Source organism: Uloborus diversus, chromosome 6, assembly GCF_026930045.1.
Source record: "Uloborus diversus isolate 005 chromosome 6, Udiv.v.3.1, whole genome shotgun sequence".
Taxonomy (NCBI): domain Eukaryota; kingdom Metazoa; phylum Arthropoda; class Arachnida; order Araneae; family Uloboridae; genus Uloborus; species Uloborus diversus.
This window is the reverse complement of record NC_072736.1, coordinates 157,075,746-157,100,270: the sequence shown is the minus strand read 5'-3', so window position 1 is coordinate 157,100,270 and position 24,525 is coordinate 157,075,746. Positions and strand designations below refer to the sequence as shown.

Genomic DNA, 24,525 nt, shown 5'->3' with positions numbered 1-24,525 from the left:
GCAAAACAGATGAAACCATTTGACATCCATTCATAGAGAGCTTTTCTCTAATCAAGAACATAGGTTTTAATGAATGAATACAGCATTTTAACAATAAAAAATAAAGATATTTACTTATGTACACAAGTTAACTCTATTTCAAATGATTTAAGTATGTAACGAAAAAAATCTTAGATTGCTTTTGTAACAAACAACTTTGAAATACAAGGAAAAAAAAGCAATTAGTTAATTTCAAAATATATAAAAGAAGAATACAACTTGGTTATAAAATTAAAGAATTACTTAAGTCTGAAGAAAAGAAAACCCTGACGATCTTTGGTGACAACAAATAGTATAACGGCAAAAAACAAATTTTTTTAAATTGAAAGTTTAATTTTAGCAATTAAATTAAAAATGCGAAGAAGTTTAAGCTTTTATAGTATTAATTCAAAAACCAAAGATTTCTTCTTGAAATCGTTACAGTACTTAATTACTTCGAAACAATGAAAAAAGGCAAAGGAGCTAAGGCATTAATGAAGGCTTCCTCTTTGCCAGTACGGTTGTTTATTTTACGTAGCATTGAAAGCGTAAAAGGAAATTTCAAGCTAGGTAAAATAAACTACCTAACAGACAGAGAAGCAATCTTAGGAAGTTCATCCTGTGGTTAATAAGTAAGATTCAATACTTTGATGTTGAGGAAAAAAATGCACAAATATGCGGTAGTGTATAAACACACCTCATTAATTTTACCTTTTTTTTTTTTTTGAACAGATAATTGGTGGAAAACGCGTAGGGAATTAGAGTATTTAATTTTGTAAAGTGAAAAAAAAAATTTTTTTTTTCTTCATAAAATCAATTTTCCCTGATTTTTTGTTATTTTTTCGAAATTCCCTGATTAATAAAGTTCCCTGACTTTTCCCTGATCTCCCTGATCTGTCGCCACCCTGTAGTAAAACTCACGCATATGTAACCTTTTCTGTCAATCATTAAATATTTTAAATTTTACAAGCGAAGCAGCGCAGAACATTACACCCATTTGAATCAAACGCGCCAGCCAATGGCAGCTCATAGACAAATGGCGATCTCCTCTTATTCGCGAAGCTGGTAGGGTAGGTAGCTAGTAAGTGTGACGTTTTATCTTTTAAATCTGTTTCTTCCGCGTGTCGTGACGTCACAGTCGACTTAAGTTGCAAGCAAGTGCAGTACGGTGTGGGGAACAAGGAATTTGCGTTAGCCCTAAAATTTCAATACTTTTGAAAACTTCTCGTCATCTATACACATAAATGGCTACTTCTGTATGTATGTCCGGGGTAAATTTCAAAACTACGGGACCGATTTTAACCATTTTTTCACCACAGATAGCTACCAGGCTACATTATCAAGAAGTAACATGACAAAAAACTTAGTTTAAAAAAGTTATGATGAAAAACAGTAAATTTCATGCAATTTCCCCATCAAATGATTAAATATAAAACCCATTGTTACAAAAAGTCGTAGCCTTACAACAGCAATATTAATAGTAATCATATTGAAAGTTTTGAATCAAGGCTTCTCCGGACCAAACATGAATTCAAAGTCATTTAAATATTTGCAAACTCTACTTTTTGCACACTTAAGGAAACATAGTCGAGAGCTTCTTTTTTTTTTGTGTGTGTGGGTGTACTATTTAATTAAGTTAATAAAGCGTACAGCTTTTTTAGTGATCTTTGTTTTTGTTAGTACATATTTTGGAAATTCTCCAAATTTTTATATGCTTAAATGTTGTGCTTTCGTTTCTAACTGAATACTATTTCGTTCTTTATACTTATTGCTATTTTACTTTTATGGGTAAGGAAGAAGCTCAACTTTTAACCACCTCAAAGCGGTGTGTTTTTTAGTTCCTTCAGTTAAAACAGAAAACAAATGAAAGTAGAGATTGTTTTTCACAATTATTACTGACCCAGGTAACGCCAGGTATTTTTGCTAGTTTCACATTTGTCGAATCGGTTTGTAGCGAGAGTTCACTGTATAAATAAAATGCTTCACGAGTTGAAAAACTAGTATGTTGTGGCCATCACGAAACTTTCTTCTATATTTTTCTTTCTTTTTTTTTTTTTCTGATCCCTCCCCATGCTTGACGAGGAAGCAATATTCCCAACAAAAACAAAATGACACATGCAAAAACTTGACGACTATCCCAATGTCTTAATTATTGCAAAAGCAAAGCAAAGAGCGAAAATTGAAAGTTATTTTAAAAGCCTTGCTTGAATGAATTACAAATATTTTATTTGTTAACAAACATAAGATGGCAACAGTTCAAAATTTTAAATCATTGAGATAATATTTCCTATCATTTCCATACAATTAAAATCACGAGAAATACGCAGACGACAATCTATTACGATTTATCTTTCTTATTGTTGCATTAATAAAAATATTTTTATTCGCAAAAAAAAAAAAAAATCAACACCTCTTGGAGCGATCGGCGTCAAAATAGAACCAAAGCCTGTTTACATATGGATTCACATATATTCCAAATTTCAACCAGAACGTAGTATTACTTCTTGAGATAGGGCACTCAAAATGGAAAAAAAGAACGGGTGATTGCGCTACCCCCCTTTTAGCTGTTGACACAAAAATAAAATCAGTTCTTATACCCACTAAGGGCTACTTGCCGATAAATTTTTCTTTCATTCCGTTCATTATTTCTTGAGATACAGCAGTCACAATGGACGACAAAAAACGTTCTATAGCTCAACCCCCGTTTGAGTTATTGACACCAAAATTGAATCAGCACCTGTTCCTGTTAATACAAACATATGGACCAAATTTTGTTTGATTCCGCCAGTTACTTCCTGAGGAATAGCAAGCACGCGTAACTCGAAAAACGTCCCATTGCTCCACCCCCTTGGAGGAATTCGCGCCAAAAACTAATGGGCACAAGTTCACATAAGGGCACATATGTGTACTAAATTTCGTTCGATTTCATGCGGTAGTTTTTGTTGTAGAGCGGCCACAAAAAACTGGTCACACACAGACGTGACACACATACATACACACACATACACACACACACACACAGACAGACATTTTCCAAAAATGGTCGAAATGGACTCAGCACACCTCAAAACGTTCGAATCCGTCAAAATTCGAAATTCGAAAATTTGCACGAATCCAATACTTTCTTCTATATATTAGATATAGAAGAAAGTAATAAAAGCATCCATCACACAACTTTTATCAATAAATAATCTGTAAAAGTTTATTTAAAAACAATAGAGCACATTTTTGGCCTCATGCAGCTGATATACAAATATTTACAAATAACAATATAATGTCTCTGATGAAAATGTGATGAGTCTTTTTAATTCATGGTGAAGGCGGTACATGATCCAACTACTACTTGTCTCTATACACTGATCATGCGCTCTCACAGAACAAAGCACTTCTTGATGAGAATGTCTTTAAAATTTATAAACACAATTTGTTAATCGCTATCAAAACCTAATAAAGTCCTTTTCTTTTTCCTAGGTTTTGGTTTTATTGCTTCGTCATCCTGGGAAGGAAAATACAATTAATAGATAAAACAGAAGGGAAAAATTAAATGAATGAATTACCAATGCTTTTTAATGCACAAAAAAATTGTTGCAATTTTTGTGCATTAAACGTTGGTAATTCATTCATTTAGTTTTCAACCACAAAGGTGTTTATTTGTTAAAAGGTAATTTACTGAAACAATAGGAGACAATTTCTGTACCTCAGAGCCAGACAGAATTAAGTCCAAAAATTGTGATTCTCCATTCATTAATGCATTGTATGTAGAAACCTATTCAGCATTGAGCCATGTGAACCCTAATTCATTAAAAAAAATTTTTTTTTTAATCTTTTACCAGGGTTAAGAGTGCGCGACCCATCCTTTGCATGCGACAGTAAAAAGTTTTTTCTCTCTCCTGTAAAATTACCATAGTGTGTCTTACGTCCTTCTGGCTTTAAGGTACAGATTTGTGGAAAGAAAAAAAAAATAATGGAAAATGCAAATAAATAATAATAATATTACAAACCTAGTACACTTACTATTTAACAATTACAAAAAAAAATAAAAAAAAATATATATACATATATATTGCATTTATTCAAACAGGGTTCATACTCAATTTCAGAAATAAAATGAAGGAGTTTTGGAGGAGTAACGAAGGAGTACTAATGAGCTGTCCTTAAATGTTGTCGCAGTTGTTTTCAACATATTTGACCCCCTTCCCCCTTGGTCACAAAGTGTTACACTTCACCTTACGCCTCCTCTTGTCACATTTATTAACATATTGTTATAATAACTGTGTGATGTCACTTTTTGTCACCCTGTCTCTTCCCCTTGTCACAATTTCATGAACCCGTCTCCTCCTCAAGGCATAACATCACTTGTTTATGACCCTTTTTACAATACCATAACTGCAACTTACTAAACAATTGCTTTTCAACACAATCACATAATATAGTATATATATATATATATATATATATATATATATATACATACTTGTGTATTTTTAAATAATAATTCCACTAACTGACTTTTGCTGCTGAGAGTGTGGTGGAGTGAAAAGCAATTATAAAACTTGAAACTGTAGCAAAGCACCATTTAAGCACATTTTACTTCACTCATGAAATGTCTCAGTCATCTAATAATATTTTCATCTTCGACGTTGAGTGATGATCATATGATCATTTTGTAAATCACATCTTTATGAACAAAATAAATATACGAAATTACGACATTAAAATCACCCTTATGACGAAGTTAAGTTGTCGATCGAAGGATTTTAAATTACTGTCATAGAGGAAGATTATGTAGTCTTGAATTAAAAAAGAAGGAGCATTGGAGAGTTTAGAAGGAGCGTACAAACCCTGTTAAAATATCTAGCCACACGAAACTTGATCACAGTGGAATAATTGAAGGAAAAAAAATGGTCACATTACAACAGCTCATAAGAACTTAACCTCATTCAAACTTTAAATCGGCGCTACTGATGTTATATTAACAGTCTACCAATTTGTGACTGGTTAATAAGAGCAAATTTAAGGCTTACAAAAATTCAGTTTCAGCAAATCATACAACTTTAACGATGGTTTTACAGTAAAATCCCTCTAATGTGGATACTAATGGGAAATTTTTTTTTGTCCGCAGGACAGGGGTTTAAAATGTTATTTGTTTTGAAACTGGGGAATGAAAAATTTTCCGCATAAGAGGGGTGTCCGTTAGGAGGGGTTTTAGTGTATTTGTAAAGTTGGAAAACTTAAACAATGCTTCTAAATAATGAAAATCCTGATCAAAAATTATCAATTGCAATACATATGTATAAAATGACAACATGCTTGCTGCTTTCCGACTTCTCAAACTCAAAACAAAACAAAATTATCAGTAAAAGATTATGAAAAAGATTAATTAGCTCTTCAAGGCAAATGGGTGCGATCTAAAGATCCATAATCGTATGCCAAATTGGGTACTTATCCGTTAGTCGGGTGCAAGCAAAAATCGCCAAATGATTACGCCCAACACCAAGCGAATACGCCCAACAAGGGTTGTAAGAAAATTGGAGGATTTCTACATCAATTAGGCGAATAATCGTTTGCCATTAGGCATAATCATTTGGCGATTTTTGCTTGCGCCCGGCTAACGAAAAGTACTATACATTGTTATTCTTAACTGTCAACGTATATTTTTATCTTGTAGTGTGATACTGTCGTCTAGTGTGTTGCTAATATTTTGGTTTTTACACAAACATCTAAAAGGGAGCCAGAAAAGTATTCCCCAAAGACCTTGAGCAAGAAATTCCCTATTATGGAATATTTCAATACATAAGGTATACTGAAAAAAGGTGCCAAAACAAAGATTTCATAACTGAAGTTGTAGGTTACTTTTTATAATTTTCATACATACTTGTAGTTGTATAGCAATTATTGAACTATTTTGTTGGTTAATTAGCTTATTTCAAGAACTTTTTAGTAATAACATTAATTATTTCCTTTATATAGCTATTCATTTATTAAGTTTTAAGACAAATTGTCTTCAATTTAGAAAGGTAAATGAAATTTCCCTACGTTATTGAATAATATTTCTTGGAACCGACAATATTTGATTAAGCGGGGCCGACAGTACCAAAAATTTTCGGAACTGTTAAGGGTGTCGAGGAAAAGCCCAAAATCGGCCAGAAATAAGGTGTCTAGTAGGGCATAATCACAAATAGTTAATTTCAGAAACAATAAAAAGAAAAAGTATTTCAAATATTTACTTAAACACATAATGAATAAATAAAAAAGTTTACGGAAAACACTTCCATTTCATTCATGAAATATTTGAATACAAAGTGTAATAATAACCAATAAAGTTCTTGCCGTTTTTACTAAGCCATTGAAAGATGTGGTAATAGGTATGCAAAATTTGTGTGTCAGTTGGCTTCAGCAGCTGTCAGGTATGTTAATTAGTGTATCACGTGTTTTTAACACATGTCGGGTGAGATTAGCTCTAGTGGGACCCGTACAGTAGGACAGCAAAATGGAAGTGTCAAAGGAGCTTGTTCGGGTTTGCTTTATGATTTTTCAGCAGCTGTTTTCAACTCGACGAATATGTCAAGCAATTGGAGACATTGCTGTGAGTGAACATACATCAAACCAATGGTTCTAAAAATTCAGATCTAAGGTTTTGCCTTTTTGTCATAAACCTTGTAGTGGACAACTACCAACAACCTTGGATAATGAAGCCCTGGAGTCTGTCATGAACGAGGACATGAAGTTGTAACACAGTTTCAAGATTCTGATAAAACCATTATAGTTCATCTGCACGGCTTAGGTAAGTCATAAAAGCTAAGCAAGCGTTTTCAGCACAAGCCGTTAGAAATTCACAAGAACCTAAGAGTGGCAGCCTGCATGTCATTGCTTTCTCGTCATTTTAATGCACCCATACTCGATCAAATGTTTTTTTTTTATGAAGAAAAGCGGGCCCTGTATGACACTTCCAAACATTCGTCATCATCACAGGTCACTGCCCCTTACACAGCATGGCTACCTATGCACTCATACAAGGTCATGCTTTGTTTCTGGTGGACTAGTCGCCAGATTGTTAACTACGGGTTGCTTCCAGCATCCCAAACCATCACTGTGGCCTTGTACTAGCAGTAATTGCAACGTGTACAAAAAGCATTGCGAAGGAGTCATCACTGGCGAATCGCAAAGGAGTACTCTTCCGACATGATGACACACAACCGCCTGGGGCACAGGTGCCCATGGATACCATTTGGTGACTTGGTTCGTAGACTTCGTGCCATTCTATGTATTCAGCTAACCTAGCGCCAACAAATTACCACATCTTTCAATCCCTGTACATTTATCTTCGGGGAAAATTCTTCATGACGGAAGTAGACCTGCGCAAAGCACTCACAGACTTCTTTGCATCCAAGACACCTGAATTTTATCGCAAAGTGATTGCACAGCTAGAGACACATTGGCAGAAGATGGCTTGATGACAATGCAGTTTACTACGAGGACTAATAATTGGCTATACTTTCTGTAAGCTATCTTTTTTCCCATCATTAAAAATGGCAAAAACTTTACTGGCTATCTTATATATTACAAGATATTCTACATCCATTTATTTATTTTGTATGTAATTACTGAATTATGATCACATACAATCAGCTGGATGAATAATTTTGTTACTGTTTGGGGGGGGGGGAGGGGGACACGACTCCCATAACACTCCCTTTGTATCCGCTCCTGGCCTAACTACTTAAATCAGATATTGTGTCCATATAATAATTTTGCATAGAAGCAGTACCATTTCACATCAAAGTAATACAATTAAGACATAACATAAAGCTTGGAAGCATGCCCTATGACAACTAGTGTCTGCTACTGAGCAGACATATGCACTAAGACCATTGGACATAATAGACTTCAAACGAGCTGATGTGTGCATCACATGACTTCCTTTTACACCAATTTAATGCTATTTCCCTATTATTGCAATTTTAATGGGATTCTCTCTCTAACTCTTTAAATATCACTAGCAATGGCCATATTGAAAGCAGATTTAAAAAAAAAAAAAAATCGCCAAATTTTTCGCCAAGTTGGCGACAAAACTTGGCAACCAAAAGACTGGCGATATATCGCCAAGTGACCGCCAAATTATAACACCACTTGAGTTTGCATCGAAATTAACAATGATTTCCCCCCAAAAAGGTGCAAAAGACCCCTTTAGAAACACCCGAATGCAACCAAAATAGGAGGTGCACAACTAGACCCCACTACGAGTCTATGTACCAAATTTCAACTTTCTAGGAGATACCATTTTTGAGTTATGCGAGATACATACGCACATACGCACATACACACATACGCACATACATACAGACGTCACGAGAAAAGTCGTTGTAATTACCTCGGTGATGGTCAAAATGGATATTTCGCGTGTCTATACATTCTTAGGCACTTTTCCGCATGTGGTCGAATCAAAAAAAAAAAACTCAACATTCATTTGGGGGTGAGCAAAATGGAAATTAAGGGCGATTTTTGAGTGAAAATTTTTTTCGCGAATACAATACTTCCTTTTTTGTAAAAGGAAGTAAAAAGGACAAAAGATAAATATAGACATTGATTCACATGACAATAGCAGCTGAGATAACTTAGAAGAATCTTAAAAACATAAAAACTTCACTAAAAAAAATGAGTTGAGTAGTCAGTGTTTTTAAACAAAAGAGAGTTTTTGTAGCATCATTAGAAATGGGAACTAAAGGTAAAAACCCAGAAATTTTGGGGTCAAAAATTTTTTTCTCCCAGAGGGATTAATTTTCACTCAAGGAAAATTAAAAATTTTGAAATTTCTTGCACAAAATAGTGCATTTAGACAGTTATATTGTTTACACATTACAATGTTTTATTTATTTATTCATTTATTTATTTTAACTTTCAGTATCTCACATTGAAACTAACTAATAAAGCAAAGTATAATATAATTGAATTTCTCTACACACCAAAGTATTACAGGCTACTTTTCTCACTAAAACTGTAAATGTATACACAGAATGATAGAGCAGAATTATATCCATACCATCAAATAGTGGAGATGTTTGTACAAAATGTAATATGTTTTCATTTAATGTGTGTAGTGTGTACATATGCATATAAATGCAGGTAAAAAACTTTTTATGAGGGAAAAAGAACAACTTCTTGCTAGAAGTCTCATAATTTACAAAGAAACAAAAAAGAAAAAACAAACAAATTTCTATCAAAAAAGTGATTTAGTAATTTGTAAAATCACACCCTACTCAAAATTAACTGCCGAATGATGACTGAACTAATTTGGATAATGTTTGGTGTTATGAATTTAGAAATCTACTTTGAGAAAGGAAACAGAAAGGCTTTTTCAATAGTAAAAGTTGTACGCATAATGTCTTGACAATCCAAATATACAGACAGTAAAATATAGGCAGTAAATTTATACAACATAGAGAAATGACATCTAAGGCTACAGCATAGAATTTCCTTTTTTTTTTTTTTTGTATCTGTGTGCATATTTTGTATTTCTGAAAACATTTTAAGCATATGCATTCTAAATTGCGTCATCAAAAAACTATACATTAATAAAAATATTACAATTTATTGGAAAAATATTGAATAAATGCGTCTTTTTTATGACTACAAAATTGGAATTTCGAATCCAAAGAACCCAAGGTCTCTACTGAAACCCAAGACCTGCTTAGATCCCTCTGCTTCTCACTTTCGATTGCTATTTTTTAGTTATCATAACAGCCAAGTTTAACAGTAACATAATATGGAGGGAGTGGGATTAGAAAAATTATTTAATAATCAATGCGAAATTTGTAATTACTTCCGTGCTGTCCGTTTCTGTCTCTGAGTCTACAACTGTAGGCTTTGATTTGGTCATATTCTTCGCAGAAACTTTTCCTCGACCTCCCGTCCTGGCAGGTTTAGTTGCTTTAATATCGTCTAGTTCTTCTACTAAGGCAAATAAGTCACTGAATCTGAAAAGGGGGAAAAAAAAAGTCAAATCAACAATGCATTAGAAACATCAGTACTGTCTCCAAACAGCTGTAGGGGCTATCCATAAATTCCACTTTTTCCAACAAATTTGGCAGTTCTTTGTTACAAAAAAAACGAGCTGATGTGTGCATCACATGACTTCCTTTTACACCAATTTAATGCTATTTCCCTATTATTGCAATTTTAATGGGATTCTCTCTCTAACTCTTTAAATATCACTAGCAATGGCCACATTGAAAGCAGATTTAAAAAAAAAAAAAAAATCGCCAAATTTTTCGCCAAGTTGGCGACAAAACTTGGCAACAAAAAGACTGGCGATATATCGCCAAGTGACCGCCAAATTATAACACCACTTGAGTTTGCATCGAAATTAACAATGATTTCCCCCCAAAAAGGTGCAAAAGACCCCTTTAGAAACACCCGAATGCAACCAAAATAGGAGGTGCACAACTAGACCCCACTACGAGTCTATGTACCAAATTTCAACTTTCTAGGACATACCATTTTTGAGTTATGCGAGATACATACGCACATACATACAGACGTCACGAGAAAAGTCGTTGTAATTACCTCGGTGATGGTCAAAATGGATATTTCGCGTGTCTATACATTCTTAGGCACTTTTCCGCATGTGGTCGAATCGAAAAAAAAACTCAACATTCATTTGGGGGTGAGCAAAATGGAAATTAAGGGCGATTTTTGAGTGAAATTTTTTTCGCGAATACAATACTTCCTTTTTTGTAAAAGGAAGTAAAAAAGCGCGTCTCACTTCATATTACCTTTTCCATGCCCCTCATCACATAGTTTTTCAGAAGTATATTACAATGTCACACAATTTCACTATTATTGGATGGCCCCTAGGTGCAGTGACTAATAAACTCAAGTAACTTTTTGATGAAGTAAATACAATAGCAGAGAAAAACAGATTTTGACCCTAAGCACAATACAAAAATTAAGGTAAGCAGGATCAAAAATCCACAATGGAATGATACGAATTAAGAGGAAATAGCCCTTCAACACACCATGGCACAAATGCATTTTGCTGCAATTAGCAGAAGAAGTTGCATCTCTGCTTCAATTATAGCTACAGGATCCAGAAAAATAAATACAGGGTGACAAGAAATAACTTGGACACATTATAATTTTAATGCTGATGAACAAAATATCCCCACCAAATTTCAAAATAAATATGAATACATTGTTTTGTCTAATATATTAACAAATTTTCAAAGTTGCTATCTTCATTCGTAATACAGAGCTTTAAATAAATTTGAGCTTCAATGAAGTCCGAAAAATGTGTCCTGCACCCATCTTGAGGCCTTTTAGCTATGTGCGCAGGTGTGGAATCCTGTTGGAAGGTCCACCTATTGTTTACAGAGAACTTTAGTGACCAAGGTATGACAACAATGCTTCAAAATGAGCTTATGATTTGTTTCTTGATTTATCTTTATCCCTTGATCAAAAAAACAAGTGGTGTTTTCCCCCTAGAAAATATCCCACCCCAAACCATTACAGATTGGGGTGATTGACGCTGTTCAACAATGCAAGAAGGCAGTGGCGGATATAAGGGGAGGGTCAAGGGGGACATGACCCCCCCCTCCTAAACCGTTGACAATAGTATCCATCCTAATTGTGTTCAACACTTTATGAATAAAATGCAAAGGATTTCAGTAACGTTTTCAATTCATTAATTATTTTTGAAAATAAATATTTGAAATACTACTCCCCTTTTATCGATTATGAAAAATATTTGTAGCGTTTCTGCAAGGAAGGATCCAGAAATGCTTCAAGGATGGGGATTTTTTGAACTAAGTATCTGATTACACATGCTCAGGGAGGGCGGGGGGGGGGGGGGGGGCGACAGTATTTTTATTTAAAACTACTAAAATGTAGATATTTTGCCCTAGGAGGTCCTCAAACCTCTTCCTTTAATTTTACGTTGCAAGAGGGTCTTATTCTAAAATTGCGCTTTTTGAGATTTCAGTTTCAAGAAATTACCGTAGGAAAGTTTCTGAACACCCCCCTCCACCCCAACTCTACCTGAGATATCTGCAGTCACATTTTTAAGATTTAAATTTTGAGAAATGTCCGACTGAAGACCTCCAAACACTTCCTCCTAACATCGCCAAAGATAGTCTGAAATTGTCTTTTTGAAATTTCAATTCAGAAAAGTTTCTGTGAGGGAAATTTGAACCCCATTCCTTTGCTTAACGTCATCAAAAAGGGCCTTGCGCTTTAGAGCTTCTAATTCAGAAAAATTGCCTTTGCAGGCAGGGTTCCTTTAAGGGAGGGGCGGTCGCCCCATTGTCCCTCCCTTGTATTTGTCCTTGCGTTTCCGCCTTATTCCTGGCCGATTTAGTGTTATTTATTGATACCCAAACAGTTTTAGAAATTTTTCATACCCAAAACCGTAGGTTTGTTCATGAATGGGGGAAGGGGGTCAGTCTTCAGCACGATCCCCCCTAAAATGGTAGTTTGTATCCGCCCCTGCAAGAAGGTCTTGGAGACAAGGGTGTGTGCTAAACCTCATAAAACTTTAGCATCCCGTAAAAAATCCTTATGCAAGAAATGGGATAAAATATCAGAAAGTGAGTTACGACCCTCAGCAGAAAATTTTATGACACGTTTAAAGCTCTGTATTAAAGCTAAAGGTAGCCAGCCACTTTGAAATATCTCAGACGAAATAATGTGATCTTAGTTTTTAATTTCTCTTGCCATGGGGTCCTGATCGGTAAGGCATCGGACTTGTGACCGGAGGGTCCCGGGTTCGATCCTAGCCAGTCGAAGATCCACCGTCTTCGTTAATAGTGACTGGGGGATCTTAAATTGCTCATGGTCAAAGTCCTCCAAGTGAATCAATGCTTCTGGGGGTCAAAGTTGCTATTTTGTCCACTTTTTCGTAAAAAGTCCGGGACGCCGGAAGAAACTGGACAAAATGGACGCAATGAAAAATAAACTGATTATATATACATAAATTTATTGTTACGGTGTAATAACATATAGTATATTATTCTAATACGTTTTCTATTATGAATTAATCATTTAATTAAAATAGAATCATTAGCTTTAGAATTTCATAAATCTAAAAAACATCTCACACATTGGTACAGCTAATTTTAGATCATAATTTACTTAAAAGTAATAAAATTTAACAATGTGAATGAGCTATTGAGCATGATTAGACTATTATATACAATAGTAGAAAATAAACTCAATGGGAAAGTAAAATGAAATGCTTGGAGACATACATACAAAATAAAGATTTATATATAAACTAAAAATGATTTATAACTGTTATATTTTTCGAGTTTTTATTGATGTCACCTCATAGTAAAATATTTATGTACTCAGCATATTTTATGGATATGTTAATGTCATACAAATTAAGAAAAATTACTACTTTAGTATAGTTGTGGGTACTCAGAACAGTGTACCGGAAGATGCTATAATAGACAAGAGGATAGATAGCTTTAAAAGTCCCATTAATCTTCATCGGGGACTAATAAATTTACTAGGGGAACAGCCTAGTCAGAGCCTGTTGCTGATCATTGCATTTGTATTTGTATTGCAAGAACAGATTCCACTTCATGGCAACATTTCTTTTATTAATACCAAGCAGTTTTTCTTTTTCTTTTTAAATACGATTTTCAATGTTTTGAAACTAACCTTTAAAAACTTTTTCTTTCTACTTTTTAATTTTATAAATGCACTTATTATGGGCAATAAACCTCCATATCACAGATAAACATCTTAAAATTTACAGCTGATGTGCTTGTTTCATAAATGCTATTATTTGCATTATAATTTATTTCAACTCATTTGATTTATTAACACCTTAATTACACTTACATAAACTTCAACTGATCTTACTTTTTTCATTTTCAGTTTAAAACATTTTACAATCAATTGTTTATATACATATTTATGTATGCTATTTTTATACTAAAATATTACTTGACTAGGAAAAATTTAAATAATTATTTATTATTTTCAAACTTCAAATTTTTAACTCAAAACTTTCAGTTTACTGATGAAGTGGACGAAACGGACAAAATGACATTTTGTCCGCGACAGTTTTTTCCGGGGTAGACAAAATAGGAGGTGCTAAACCAGGAGTTGTTTAGCTTCTGGTTTGGTTCTAAATTATCAAAATGTTGAAAGATGGTGCTGCCATCTATCGTGTGCTGTCTGAGCCAAATCAGACTTCCACCAAAATTAGTGCTTCATAAATGGAAGCCACACCTCTCTGCTTTAAATTGAGTAGCATTGCTTCTCGGACTGGGTTATCCAAGAGAATTACTGTTAAATTTTGTTTCGATTCTGAAACTTCTGCTAACTGAGAATTAGATAAATTAATTGCTTTAGAAGTTATTAATCTGTTTTTTTCGCCACATTATTAATTATTGATGACAGAACGCCGATACTTGGGAGGGGTGACTGCCCTCATTTTCCTACCCATAAAACAACCACTGGTTTAGTTTTGAGTTAACTTTTACCACAGGGCTATTTACTAAAGTACAGTCGGACCCCGATTTAACGAATTCATTGGGACTGCAACTTTTATGCGTTAAATCAGGGTTATTCGTAATAGCGGGTTGCGAAAAAAATGTATCAAAAAATTGCACTTAACTTATCTAAAAGCCTTAATAAGCAACTGCACAAACATATCTATAATTAGAGAGTGTACACTTTTTATTCAGCATTCCCCTCGACTTATCATACACTAGTTAATAATTAACTTTAAAGTACTGAGTAATACATGTTTGACAATTTCCTTGACACTCGACTCGAAATACTTCTCTCTCGACTTTATGGAGAGAAGAAAATATTGTGTGATTTACAGCCTGCTGCAAGAAAGATGTTTTTACAGTTTTCAGGCCATGTAAAGCATTAAAAAAAGTATCGGTTTTCATTGGTTGCCCCTTGCCCAACAAAAATTGCTCATTCTAAGAAAAGTCTTTTTCTGCTTCAGACAAGATCGATATATCATTTGATAAACGGTCCAATATTTCCTATCTCAAATCAAAAAAAAAAAAAAAAAAAATCGGCTGTTAAAATAATTTGTTAATTTGGGGTTTATCATTCGGTAAATGGGGGTTTTGGCCTTTATTTTACTCGGGGGGAAAAAACGTTTGCTAAATCATGAAATTCGTTAAATAGAGGTTCGTTAAATCAAGGTCCGACTGTATAACCATATACAGGCATTCATACAGTAGAAGACTTTTATGACACACACCATTTATATAGATACCCCCCCCCCCCCCCAATATTGATAATTTCAGAATATACCAATAACTTTGCAGTTTAGTATATTTTTTAGCTGCAATAAGTATTGACGATCATATTGTGAAATTTGACACATTATCATTCAAATAAATATGCTTCATAATAAGTAAGTGCATTATCTTGCACTTTCTACCAGCTTTGTGTAGCAGCTGCACTTTCAGGGACATTTTGGTACTTTTTTTTAAATTTTGAATACTAATTTCTCATTTAAAAGCTTTGAATTTGGGTGAAAACATGAAAAACTGTTTCAAAAGGCTGTTGTTACGATTGCAATGTAGGATGAAGAGCAGCTTTTTTAGCTGCACATCTTATTGTTTACTTCCGAAAAGTTGTCTGGTTTATAAAGAATGGGGTCGTTTCCAAAATTTTAAAAGTTTTATTTTCTGAAAGAGCATGCTTCAAAACATAGGATCTGACCATCTTTTAAATAATTTGACAAAGTTTAATATTAAAAAAAAATTACTTCAATCGGTGCGCTTTCATTATTTACGCTTCTGCCGATGACATCACAAATGATGAAATGCCATTCTGTGTTGGCTTTCCTAGAGCGTAATATTTAATTTACATCTTTACTCATGTGTACTGGCAACAATATGGTTGATAGCAAGCGTAGAGCACAATATTTAATTTGCCAGTTGATTTTCATAACAAGGAACTGAGGTAGAAAGATGCGTCACAGTGCATCATTTGTGACGTCATAAAGACCATGTCTTGTTTGAAGAATCAGACATTTAAAAAAATAACTAAAAAATAAATGCTGGGAAAATGAACGTATTTCCTGAGTTCATGTTATTATTATTATTTTTTTACTTATTCTATCATTTTCAGTGACTAAAGGTACTATATTTGACTGAAGGAAACAACCCCATTGCATTTTGAAGGTATTCTACTGTATGGCACAGCTATAATGCATAAAAGATGAGCATAAAAACTTACTTGGTTTTTTGAGCATCAGAACAAGATGCTTGGACTTGCATGAGAGCTGACTGAACAGCTTCCAAGTTGAAAACTGCAAGATTTGAAACCAAAATATAACGTACGTTAAATACACTAGTCAAATAAGTAACAACCATGAAAAGTCAAGGATACATATTAAACTATTTAATTAGCTTTCAAATGTTATCAAAACAGTTTTTTCATAATTTACTAAGCACAGAACTAGCAAAAAACTTTCATTGAATATTTGTCACCTTCGGTGACAATCTGACAATGGTTTGCATTTTGCCATTACTATGAATTATGGATTTTTTTCATAACCAACCTATGAATTATGGGTCATAAACCAACACCTATGTCGTAGGCAGCATTGCACCGTAAAAAAATGGAATTAAATTATAATCCTGTAAACTACTTAGACTCATTTTATTTTTGATTTGTCATTTTTTTGAGCACAGAGTCGTTTTTTCCAGCAGCTTTTTGTCGCTTTTCAGCTCCATGTGCTTTTTAGAACTATCTGCTGCTGAACTTGCTACTAGAACACTTATCAATTTATTTAGCCACTTCAGAATCAGCACCACTCAATTTTCTAATCATTAGTGGTGTGGTATTTATAAGAAATTTGTTTGTTTAGCTTTGTTTGATACTTCTGAGAGTATGAGGTGAACATAAACTGCCTTAAAAAAGTAATTCAAGTCCTAGGAATTGCAAAATTAACTGACAAATGCTATTGTTTTAATTATGGAGCACGGTGGGAAAAAAATCTATGATGAACCCCGAGAAGCAATTGCTGTTAAAACTTGGTGAAAATCACTAAAAAAAATTCTCTGGCAACAGAAAGAAGACTTTAATTTTGCAAAAATCCATGCAGTTTTAATTTAAAATAAAGAGTTGAAGTAAATGTGAAACACAAATACTTTAAAGTAACCAAGTTAATATTAAATAGTTTGTCACACAGATAACCTTAATTTTTGCAATGTTTTCTGAACTTTAGAGACCTTTGAGCTACCTCTAAATATTTTAATATGTAGTTCAGACTTTTTAACTATCATCTTTATAGTAAAATAAACCAACTTATAGAGCGGGAAATGCAAAAATTTGAAACTATCTTTTTATGGCTTTTAAGCTCCACCTTAATCTGCATTATTTTTACAATCTTACTACTATTATATATGGGAAAGTTTGTCTGTGTGGATGTATGTTTGTTACTCTTTCACGTAAAAACTACTGAATGGATTTTGACGAAACTTTACAATAATATAGCTTATGCATCAGAATAACACATAGAGTAGTTTTCATCCCTTTATGGGGCAAAACCCCCATAGAGGGGCGATAAAACACAATTTTTATATAAATTCTTTAATATGGGGATGAAAAAATACTTGCACATATTAACATTATATGTCCATCGAAAGCTCTGATTTTTCTGCTGAAAATGGCACCTGTTCCAAATTTCTAAGTAGAATAGAAAAGGAGTTATGAGCTTTTTAGATCCATGTTCGAAGGCTTTCCTCAACTCAATACAGTATTTAGTGTATCATCTCAACTCCCTGTCGATAGACTCAATTGTTGTATTGTTGACTATTTTTGCAATTCTTAAAGTAAGATTTTTGCACAAGATTGGCAAATTTGGCTGATTATTTTCCAGTTTATCGCAACTTTGAGGCAATTGATGTGATTTTTTCTAAAAAATTATTTATTCGTGTTGACTGGGTATTAGATCGAACAGCAGAAATCTCACCAAACTGTTTTTGCGGAATCATTTCAATAGCTAAGGCATTTGGCAATTTTTTCAATTGTCACTGTTTTTGAAGCTAAAAACTAGACGAATACTGTTTCTCGGTTTTCACCATGTAACCAAAAGTACGCCATTTCTTTAATATTTCTTTCTAATAATCATTTGTTAACATGTAAAATAATCCTCCAACTAAATTAAGCATATCCATAAACAGCACAAATTTGCGCACAATTTCAAACAATTGCCAAATTTTGCTACTTATTTTGGAAACATTTCGGGTAACAACATTTTATGGTCACCAGAAGTCTCAATATTTGGCGACACTATCTCTTCGATAAAATTAGTAACACACAGTTTTACAAAGTAGGGAGGGGGAGTCTTATCCAAGGTAATCCAAAACAATTACCGCAAATTTGGTAACATTTTAAATCGCAGTAAGGGATTACGGGCGGCTACATTTTTTAAAAGTTTATACTTCAATAGCAATATACAGAAGATTTTAGAATATGTTTAAAAAAATTTTTTTTTTTAAAGTGAAGTTGAAATTCATATTTTGGAAACTCCTCAAATTTGTATATTCTTAAATGTTGTTTTTTCGTTTCTAAAAGAGTACTATTTTGTTCTTCATACTTATTGCCATTTTACTTTTAAGGGTAAGGAAAAAGGTTGATTTTTAATCACGTCAAAGCGGTGTGTTTGCAGTTATTTCAGTTACAGAAGAAAACGAATAAAAGTAAGCGATTGTTTCTCATAATTATTACAGACCTAGGCAACGCCTAGTATTTTTGCTATGTAGAATAACCTTGTAACTAAATAAAGTGATTAAATAGAGTCTGCTCCCTACCCCCAGTTACCATTGAAAAAAATTTATTTTTCACCAGGAAGGGCCAAAGACATGTAAAACATTTTCTTTATAGCATCTTCTATTTGGAATTAAAAATCATACCTTATGAATATAGATTAAGCAAACATTTTATGCAGTTTTATTAACTTGGCAAGTTTGTGGTGAATGTGTGGTCTTTTGGCGATAAATAACGGATTTGGATTTATTATTTTAGTTTTACGCTGCTTTTAACTGAAAAAATAGAAAATGAAATTAAACAAAATGACATATTAAAAACTTATTCAATAGGCAGAGTTATGATAACGCGGTCGGGACGAGTGTTAAAAAATCTTGGCGCTACAGCCATTACAAAAACTGGGGGCAAAACATTTTTTGGTAACTATTTGACCTCTGCCTGAGTTGAACATTAATGTGAATCGATAAAAAACTACATCAACATGAGCGAAGCTGCGGGTAAAAGCTAGTAAAAATAAAATACAGTGGACGCTGTTTCATTGAATCAGTGGTTAATTGCATCAACTGCTTTAATGTATCAAATTGTCAAAAATGAAATAAAATCCAACTTTATTAAAATTGGAAGCTTTATTGAATCAGCTATTTTTTGGAATCAAAACTGTTTAGAACAAATGTGATTCATATAAGCGGTGGCCACTGTATTTTAGAGCTTGCATAAGTTAGAAAATTAATTAATAAAAAATTTGAGTAAGTTCTTCACTTACTTAAGAATTTCAGAGACATAAAGGGTTATGATAAATGGATTAAAAAAAATCATAAATAATAGCAGATTGTTAACTGAAAGATTGTAATGAGAAAATAAAACTAGAAACATATTCAAATAATTTACACATAATGAAAATAGTAATTCAAACCGACATACATGAATTCTGTTTACAATTTTGTCGTAGCTGATCCAAATGAGCAAGAGTTTGATCAACAGACGGACCCAAGGACTTGCTGTTTGGCTGCCTAGAAGTATTAGAAATATTGAAAATTAAAGCAGTTGTAAAATATTTTTTTCACACATTTAAAACAATTTTCTCTAAAACTATAAAAAAGGACCATAAAACCACTTGAATTTGCACAAGATCATTAATAGTAAGTTTAAAGATGTTCTTACTAAGTGTTAAAAAATTTTAAATTCTTACTTATAAATAAAAACGCACACACAACTTTATTATAAAGATTTCACATTATTTTTATAACAGTAAAATCTTGATACAACAATGCTCGAGGAACTTATTAAAATCACCCATTGCAGAAAGAAACACTATTATATTCAGGAGGACACACTAAATTTAAAAAATTTGTTATGACTAGCTTAGTAATTACTAGTTTGATAAGTTCAAGAGATAACGATAACACATAAAGAAGGAATCAAACTGCTTAGTATTTCTCAAGCATGGAAAACATAAGAAAAAACCAAGAAAAATGAATTTAAGAAATAAAGCAAGAAATTTTAAAACTTACACACCAGAAGTAAGAAACCATTTTAAGGTTAGGTAAGGCCTTGCATAGTAACGTTGGGCCGAGCAACAAGTTCGAGGAACTAGTTGGTCTAATCAAACATATAAATTGAAACTTTTCTTTTAACAGGGGGGATAAAAAGCAAAAAGGAAACAAACAATAGGCAGATGAAGCACAAATGCATAAGGGATGAGAAAAATGACAATTTTTAGCACCCTGATCATCAAAGCATTTAAAGACAGCATTTCTGAAAAGGAAAATATACTTAGCTACGGGGAAAACAGAACAAGGTCATAACCTGTTCTTCATTAGCTGCAGGGTGAGGAAATGGAATTATTTCCATCAAATACAATTTTATGGAAAAAAAATAGAGGATTAAAAAAAAGATCCAATTTTTCTCTTTTCTATTTTGGAAACAGAACTATCATAGTGGATGGACACTAAATAGCAATCTATACTACAAAAAACTAACAAGCAGGCTCAAAACTGTGCACATTATGATACAGGCAACCTTACACGACATGATATATGCAGTTTTGCTTTTACATAATATTGTTTGCAATGTTGCAGCTAGACGTTACTGTTATACGGGTGTACATATACACGCAAACATTTCCTAAGCATCTTTTAACTATTTAAGATCCAGAAATGAATAAAAGTGCCAGTTCAACAAACATAATGGTACTGAAATTTCAAAATTAATTCACTGCTTGCAATACCTTAGCAGCCTTTTTGGTTAGAAAGTGTCATAATAAACTGAATGAAATTTCTTATCACTTTCTCACGAAGGATACATTTTTTGAGAAGAAGAGTTACTTTTATAGGTTTACCATGACAACTGAAGACAACCCCTCCACTTCTCCCCCGAATGGTAACAAGACCTCCTCGGTTTTGGTGGGAGATGTGGAATGACTCTCCAACGCCATCCAACTTAAGAAACCCAGAACAACAGCTGACTTGATTGAAATTTTGAAAAAATACGGTAAGACCATCAAAATCAACATTTTGTGAAAATAATTAAGGTTAATTGCAATTTGAAGAAAAACATATTAATGATTTTTTTTTTTTTTAAGTACAATTTTGAAGAGAAAATGATATTACTTTCAAAAACATAAATGATAAGAAGAATTAATTACAAAATGATTAAAAGTTATTTAACATTTTAGAAACAACATATTTTTCAAAAATAGCCTTGATTAAAGATAAGAATGATTAAAAATATACTGGTGCAGTAACAAAGTCATGATCAGTAGAATGTCACAATTGGTAATATGTCATAATCAGTAAATTGTTGGCTCCAGTAAATTGGTGGAAAACATAACTCGGTTTTCTTCTTTCTTTCTTTTTTTTAGGTTCACCATGATAATTTATAACATGATTATCTAATTATGTTTTATATTCATTAACAACTTTTCTGTAGTTGAAACATTATCATGTTGATGCCAACATTGAAAGCTGAAAATGCAAGAGATTTAGCATGAATAAATTTAAGGCCAAAAAAAAAAAAAAAGTGTAAAAGGGATTTTTAAAATATAAATAGGAATTTCTTAAATTAGGTCTGTATTAGACTTAAAATCCGGCGTTCTGAAATCTGGCAAGATTAAAATTTTGAAAAATGATAATAACTTTTTTTAAATTAAAAAAAAAAAAAAACCACAAGCACTTTTTTAAATATAAAATACAATTCCCCGGAGACACACTTCAGGGTTCATACTCTTTAGGGGAAAAAAAATTCAAGCAATTTTAAGGCAAAAAATTTTTTTTTCAAGGCAATATTATAAATTTGTACTAAAAATATTGTATGCAGATTTCATTTAATGCAAACTTATAAATCATAGGCAATAGTATAAAAAAGTAAAGGAAAACAAAATGGCCCTTTGAGGAACACCAAGAGACTCTTTGATAAAAGATCTACCGTGTTGAAAGTTTTTTTTTTTTTGCAAATGTCTGAAAAGCTCAGTCATAAAGAGGAGCAGGTCCCATTAAAAAAAATCTTTCATGAATGCTTTTAACTTTTATGGGAAAAAACCAAAATACCTAAGCTCAACGGAATAGCTAAAGAGGAGGTTTTGAAGTAAACCCCATCTCCCCCCCCCCCCCCCCCCCGGTTTCAACATTTCCAATATTGCTTGTGGTTTATACACATATAAGGGCAGTTAGGATCAAAATCACCACACAGAAGGTAATTTCTGGTTGCACTATTAAGTTCAAACATATTAGAGGTTCGCAAATTATTTATATGTATTCAACTAATAAATCAATTATTTGTATGTATGAATTAGTTGCTTGGGCAATAAGGCATTTCAACTGTCCTCAAGTAAATTTAAAAATTAGTAAAGAAAGAACATTTTATGAAAGTCCCCAGTCCGGTCTCCACACCTTAAAATTCGCAAAAGCGATAAATATTCTGAATGTAAACGTGAGCCTGCTTTTACTGAATAACTTGCAATAGTCAATAAATGTGCAAATTCAAATTCATAGAGCCATATTTCCAAATTGAAAAGTTTCACAAGAAGTTGATACACATCTTAGAATTTAAATTTATCGAAGCGATAATATTCAGGTGTTCAGGTGTGATTGCAATTTCATAAAAAAACACCTGTAAGTTTCAAAAAGCTAATCGGGGGGGGGGGGGGGGGGGGGGGCTGGAGTAATTTTTAAAACTAAGACCCCTACTACTTAAATATACATATGTACAGTAACTACTTTTGAAATACATACAATTTAAGATAAATAAATACCTTTGTGCTGAATAGTAAAGTCAGACCAAACAACGTAAGTAGAAGCACAAATTTGTAAATTACAGCAGACACGTGTTTCGGCGTTACAGGGAACGCCTTTTTCAATGCAAAAATAATGAGCTTATGGATGAAAGGACATCCGACAAAAGCCAAGAGCAGATAAGCATGCAGCTTAAAAGATAAAAACAGCGGATTAGCCAGACACCAATGACAAAGTTATAAACCGATCAGGAACCAATAGGAATGCAAGCAAAGGTCAGGAGCTTTCGCTTAGGTACGAACCCAGAAAGAAAGAATTCAATTGGACAAGGATTAAGCCGAAGCTTAAACAAAACGAAAAGAAATTGTCAATAACCGTGAACCGCAAGAAAGGAAAAGCAGAATGGAAAACCATGAAATAAGATAAACAGAAACAAAAAATATTCGAAAAAAGGAAAAATAAAGATAAATAGAAGAAAATTGGGGGGGGGGGGGGTGTCAATCAAGACAAAAAGGCAAAAATAAACAAAGGAAGATAGATAAAAAAAAGGGGGGGGGGGAATGGGGAAAGGACAGTATTAAAGATATGGGAGCCAAATGTTAGAAAAATATGGAACTGCACTAAGATCGTTAACTAAGTTAGAACTGTTCCTCAAAATATGAAAGGATTCCCAAAAAGTGGAACTTAATTATCTTAAAGCTGTGGCAATTGATAGAGACTATCCGCCAACTTTGATTGATTCCATTTATAAAAAACTTTCAAATAAATCCCAAACTAATGTTCTTAACCGAACCTTCATCAGAAAGAATTTGGTTGTTTTGCCATTCTTTCCATCTGTAAGCTATCAGGTTGCTAAGATTCTAAAACGTTTCCAATTCCAGGTGGTGTTCTCTCCTATTAATAAACTTTCATTCTCTTCTCTTAAAGATCCTATTCACCCTCTTAATTGTTGTGGAATTTATAGAATTAATTGTAGTTGTAAACTTGCCTATATTGGACAGACTCGGCGTGCTTTAAAAATTCGCTTGAAAGAGCATCAAAATTATGTGAAAAAACAACAATTAAATAAGTCTAGTATTGCTCAACATTGTTGGGATTCGAATCACTCTTTTGATTTTAACTCTTTTCAGATTATCCAAAAATGCCCCAATTCATCAGATTTTGACTTTTGGGAATCCTTTCATATTTTGAGGAACAGTTCTAACTTAGTTAACGATCTTAGTGCAGTTCCATATTTTTCTAACATTTGGCTCCCATATCTTTAATACTGTCCTTTCCCCATTCCCCCCCCTTTTTTTTTTATCTATCTTCCTTTGTTTATTTTTTGCCTTTTTGTCTTGATTGACACCCCCCCCCCCCCCCCCCCCCCAATTTTCTTCTATTTATCTTTATTTTTCCTTTTTTCGAATATTTTTTGTTTCTGTTTATCTTATTTCATGGTTTTCCATTCTGCTTTTCCTTTCTTGCGGTTCACGGTTATTGACAATTTCTTTTCGTTTTGTTTAAGCTTCGGCTTAATCCTTGT

The 24,525-nt window shown here is 33.2% G+C and overlaps 1 protein-coding gene across 1 annotated transcript in view; it reads right to left on the bottom strand.

Annotated features, from left to right (window-relative positions):
- Nucleotides 1–3,218: 3,218 nt before the first annotated feature.
- LOC129225185 (integrator complex subunit 3-like) overlaps nt 3,219–24,525 on the bottom strand; it is a gene marked incomplete at its 5' end in the record, with an annotated part of 111,020 nt that continues 89,713 nt past the window's right edge. The window contains 4 exon segments of the mRNA XM_054859750.1: nt 3,219–3,514; nt 9,839–9,992; nt 16,234–16,306; nt 19,693–19,781. Of these exon segments, the coding sequence (XP_054715725.1) occupies nt 3,446–3,514; nt 9,839–9,992; nt 16,234–16,306; nt 19,693–19,781 (385 nt within the window).